A 5,022-nucleotide genomic window follows, 5' to 3' on the forward strand; every position below is an offset into this window, starting at 1 on the left:
GTCGAGCACAAATTCCTGGAAAACAAGTGCACGTTATTCCGCATTTCACNCATGACTAAGCACTCATTTCACAAGGGGTAGGAACTTTCACATAAGAAATCTAGTTATGAAAGCAGTCAAATGTCAAATATTGATTAGGCTCCCCCAAAAAGGGAGTTTCGACCGGGATCTAATAAATCAGCTTTCAATCAATGTTCCATTTAGTTGGACTGATTGGCTCACTTAAGTGGCGTGGTGGATAAGGAACTCGTTACAGAAACTGAAACACTGACTTGTGAATTTTCTCTTTCGGTTTATCTTAGGTTCTCGGGCTTTAAAACTTGATTTCACGTCTCATTTTGGACTTGGCCTTCATGGTTGATTTCCATTTGTTCCGAGCAAAATCAGAGTGCAATTCTTGACAAGAGAATAAATGAGGGAGATCAATCGACCTGTCAATGCTCTGGATAGTTAAGAATGCATTTTCATTTGGTCTAAATAAAGCTGGACTTGGCCTTTGCCATTGGCCGAGAGACTGTTCATGTCGGTATTATTCCATGTTGACATTCTTAATTTGTGCACCAGCAAGAAGCTAGCGGGAAACGTTCATTGTACAGTAGATAATCAATCATCATCGCCAAACTCAGCTGACAGATCAATTACATATCTGATACCGCGTCCAGATGCAATGGGCCCCAGGCCTGTCAAAGGCAAATTCGGAAAAGCTAAAAATAGATGTCGCCTGATGGGTGCAACTTGAAAAGAAGAGCGTATCCTGAATGAAGTTGGCAAACCACACGTGCGAAAATGATGAACGAGTACTGGATTTGCTCAGGGTGGCCAAAAATGTAGCTTAAGCCGAAATGTATTGCTTCGCTTTGCAGTGCTCGATATCAACAATTTCTTGTCGGTGATTAATTGTGGAATGTTCAGTTCCTAAATGTATGCTAATGCCTTCTAACCAATCAATGTCTCTCAAGATTGACGACACCAATTTGCCTAGCTAGATCATGATGGTCCTTCTCCTCATCGTTCGAGGTACATCCATATTCTGCAAAATAAGACATTACCCCGAGCTCACTAATGCATCAGACCAAATGGCTTCTAAGAGTTTTTGCCAATTAAGATGGCAGATAATTGGAATTGAAAGACGATTTACTTTCTCCTCTTCTTCGAGTTCACCAGCCCACCTAATTAATTCATTCCAGTTTCAAGCTTCATCGCCGACACCCACCAAAATCATGTGGTCCTCCGACACTTTGTCCAATCCCAATGAACGTTACTTGCCATACAAAATCTGCCTCGACCCGGTTTCCACATCTGAGGTGAATTTTTTGCGATCCCAAAGCCAAACCCTCAACGCTCCTCAACATCTTGTTGGACAACGTCCACCACTTTCTCGGCAACCATGTCTACTAGCCTATTATCCCGCTCCTAGTTGGGCCGGGGAAACGGATTCGCGAGACGTTGTTATTGTGACTTCCAGAGGAATTTGGCTTTGTCAACAGGATAACGACTCGGTTGATCATCGCGTTGTGGCCGCTAATGAAGAGCCAAACGATTGGGTATCATCGGCAACCAACCCTAATGACATCTTTGTTGCCACTCGTCAAGGTGTAAAGGCCTATCACCATCTAGCTAGGGCTTCGGGGAATTGCACCAACACGCACTTACCGAACAAGCAACAGGGTGAGATGAAGACGACTCGGAATTGGGCCAAGTGTGAAGGTAATTGAGAGTTTGGCCACATAATTTCGGGAATTTACTCCGGGTGCGGCCGCACCCGGAGTGAGGAAATGAAAACGGCAATCCATTAGGAGATTCATCTTGTCATGGAGACCATTACATCCGAATCAGGCTAGGGTTTCCTCAACGAAAACATGCTCAAAATCAAAAGCTTGTAAATGAGACAAAAGTGGGCTTTTTGGAAGTAGAGACGTCCACAGGGGTGACAGCTTGGTACTTAGCTGAATCGGTGTTCTTGGGAAGAAAAAAAAGCACCGAGATTCTGCACCATGGAATGGCTGGATAAGTAGCTTGAGGTGAAGCCAATTTTCCAGAAAAGCTGCATAAAAATTATGCAAATCAGGAAGTGCATTTATTCGTCTTGTCCATAGAGTCCAGTAAATATGGATATCACTGGTTGGTTCGATAGCACGAAAACGAAAATGAGTGATAATATTATGGTTTTGCATTTCAAGACTCCCTCTATGTCACATATTTCGAAGTCGGATTTCTCAGAATTCAGAGCAGGGAAAGAAAAGACAATGTCCCAATTGATTGTACTGAAGATCAAGTCGAGTTTTCTGTTTTGATTGCCATGCTTTGAATTCGAGGGATTGTATCGGTTCGCCTGAGTGCTCTCAATCCTCTTAATGATAGGAATATTTGATATTAATATTCCGACCCTGCAGAGTTAGACAGTGTCAATATATTGAAAATCAAGACTTTTTAATGGAGCAACAAATGCTTCATTCCATTTCATTTTCATTCATCTAACGTTGAAGAACCTAGAAATCTTCAATGAATGATTTGGTCTGAATCTCACATTTTCAGAGACAATCTTGGCGGAGGATCTCAATGATGATCTGGATAGAATAGCCACCAACTCCAATGGAACGAGATTGGCTCTGAATTTTGCCACCTGCCCCGAGATCTGGATCCTCGTGATCGATTTCAACCACGGGAAAATTCATAATGTACACCACCAATTCACTTTGGATCGAAGTCAGTCGTGCACCGTGAGCATATCAGCCATGATATTCATGTCCTTGAGCACTTTAATTGTGCTGAATCCGAACAAATCCTTGATGGCTTGGAACGTTGATGAAGGATCTGCTGAGGGCAAAAAAATGGCCATCCCATTCAAGAGCCACTACCTCAACACCTGCTGTTGGTAAGTACTGACGTCCCAATTTCTAGATCCAAGTAGATTCATACCTTGGGAATTGAAAGGAATTCATTCTAGTTTCTTGAACGACGTGATGGCTGTGGGCAATACCAACGGAGACGTGGCCATCATGGAACTTCGGGATGGAGCCTTGTTGGCCATTGGGTCCGTGAATGTGACCAAAGCTCTGACTGAGAAGCTCAAGGATAGCAGCGAAGGCAAAAGCTCGAGGAGCTTGTCACCCAAGCTTGTTTCCACGTCCAAGCGAAGACAAACGATTTTGGATGAACTCAAACGGTTGGAGGAGTCATCGATCGAGGATCAAGATCTGAATTCTGTCGAAGTCTCGAGTGAGATTATTGACTTGAGCTTCTTGGATATGGGTGAGGCTCAGTCTTGAGTTTGGCTCATTAATTTAACCAATGACCAAAGCACTCGTAGATTTGATTCCTGATCAAAAGAAAAGACGACGGAAAATGTTACCAAGCCGTAAGAAACGAATGTACATAGACACTACATCGACTCTGTCACAGTGCGGTCTTATTGTTGTCAGCTCCAAGACTTGAACGTGGGTTTTTCATTTCAATGAAAAATGCAACGTCTCCATGAATTCTAGGTGGAGCCAATCGACTTTGTGCCTTCGCTTCTGTAAAGCCCTCAAGAATCTTCTCCATTTTCTACAATATCCCGCTTGTCTGTTCAGGTTCGTTGGTGACATTGGTGACGGTGACCAAATTGGGCATGGTCTTAATCAACGCCAAATCTCGAGAAGTGGTTTCGATTCTGGTTTTCGACACCATTTTCCAAGGAGGTCTCCTGAGCAGTCTCGTATCGAGTCTGAAGCTGTTTCCCTTGCCAAGTATCTCTTCTGAGCACAGTTGCCAAATCCCAATCCATTCCTTGGTCCAAACGTTCTCGGGAACGTTCTGGAAATTGGACCTCAACATTGTGTTCCACATGCTCTCCTCGCCAACGGGTAAACCAACAATGCTCCTTCTCAAAACCATCTCGTCTTCTTGAACGACTTCATTATTTTTGTAGGCGTAAAAGACAGCGTGAACGGATTAGAATGTACGGATATCGAGACCGAACGACTTCACATGGATTGCCATTGCTCAGATGAGCATCTCCCCTCTGAAAGTGAAGCCTTGAGCGTGGTGGCCATTGAGCCCGTGGAACTCGAGAGTTTTCTTCATGGCGACAATCGCAAATCCAGACATGAAGCAGATAAGAAGACGAAAGGCATTGCCCGACCAAAGAGGCAAGGCTCAATATCATCATCATCGTCGTTGTCGGCGTCTAGGTCGTCAACGACGAAGATGTCGACGAATCGGACAATGTCGAGGTCGACACACACACACAGAGACACTGGTGCTCTTCTGGGCCCAGAAAAAGATGCAGTTTCAAGAATTCGTTTTAATTGGAATTCTGAGTGATAAGCAGGCAAAGACATACGAGTCGAGAGAGAGATTTCCACTCTAGATAATGGACCCCTAAATTGTTTTGGTTTCAAAGGTCGAGCAAATCAGGTTGGCCGCTCCAGATTCGGCTTTATCCGCGAAAATTCAAATTTCTCTCTCTCTCTCTTTCTCTCTCTCTCTGTCTCCTATTCTGGATGGACGGAATTTGAGAATTGTTCCGCTAAAAGGGAAAACGAAAAGCCGGTCCTAGTTTGTATTGTAAACCTGAGCAGTTGGCCTAGCGAGATTTCAAATGCATTGGCGGGAATTCTTGAAACTGGTAATTAATCGAACTTCTACCTTTCTGAAACTGCTCGTCGCTGAATCGAAGCCCAACTCATTACCCGGACTTAATTAAGTGGGGCGCGAATAACTTGGGCAAAAAAGTTTTGAGCAAACTTTCTTTGTCACACCAACCAGCCAACCACAACCACCATCACCTCCAACCACCCAGACTGGATCGGATCAAGAGCTCAGGATATGGGAGTGAGCCACCGCGAAGAAACTCGTTTCAACCCAGAATAAATCGAACCCATAAAAGGTATCATTCTGGTCAAAGTGAAATCACGACTCGATTTCGTCAAACGAGATTTGAGTCCTTGTTTAGAGCCTTACAATACGAAAATCACCTTCAAATGCACTTTAACGGCCCCAAAACAATAAGCAAACCATTCCCCCTCCCCTCCCCCCCCC

General features: G+C 44.1%; 1 protein-coding gene across 1 annotated transcript; it reads left to right on the forward strand.

The window, feature by feature from the left end:
• Positions 1–3,581: 3,581 nt before the first annotated feature.
• LOC131886276 (uncharacterized) lies at positions 3,582–4,976 on the forward strand. The gene is made up of 2 exons (XM_059234557.1): positions 3,582–3,845; positions 3,911–4,976. Exons 1-2 carry the CDS (start codon positions 3,611–3,613, stop codon positions 4,303–4,305), a joined length of 630 nt encoding a protein of 209 aa, XP_059090540.1. The 5' UTR covers positions 3,582–3,610; the 3' UTR covers positions 4,306–4,976.
• The last annotated feature ends 46 nt before the right edge of the window (positions 4,977–5,022 follow it).

This window comes from Tigriopus californicus, chromosome 9, assembly GCF_007210705.1.
Source record: "Tigriopus californicus strain San Diego chromosome 9, Tcal_SD_v2.1, whole genome shotgun sequence".
NCBI classification, from domain to species: domain Eukaryota; kingdom Metazoa; phylum Arthropoda; class Copepoda; order Harpacticoida; family Harpacticidae; genus Tigriopus; species Tigriopus californicus.

Coding starts and splice junctions, on each gene's coding strand:
- LOC131886276 (XM_059234557.1), top strand. CDS start 3,611: ATGGTCTTAATCAACGCCAAATCTCGAGAAGTGGTTTCGATTCTGGTT. Junction 3,846..3,910: donor CATGCTCTCCTCGCCAACGG/GTAAACCAACAA, acceptor TTATTTTTGTAG/GCGTAAAAGACAGCGTGAAC.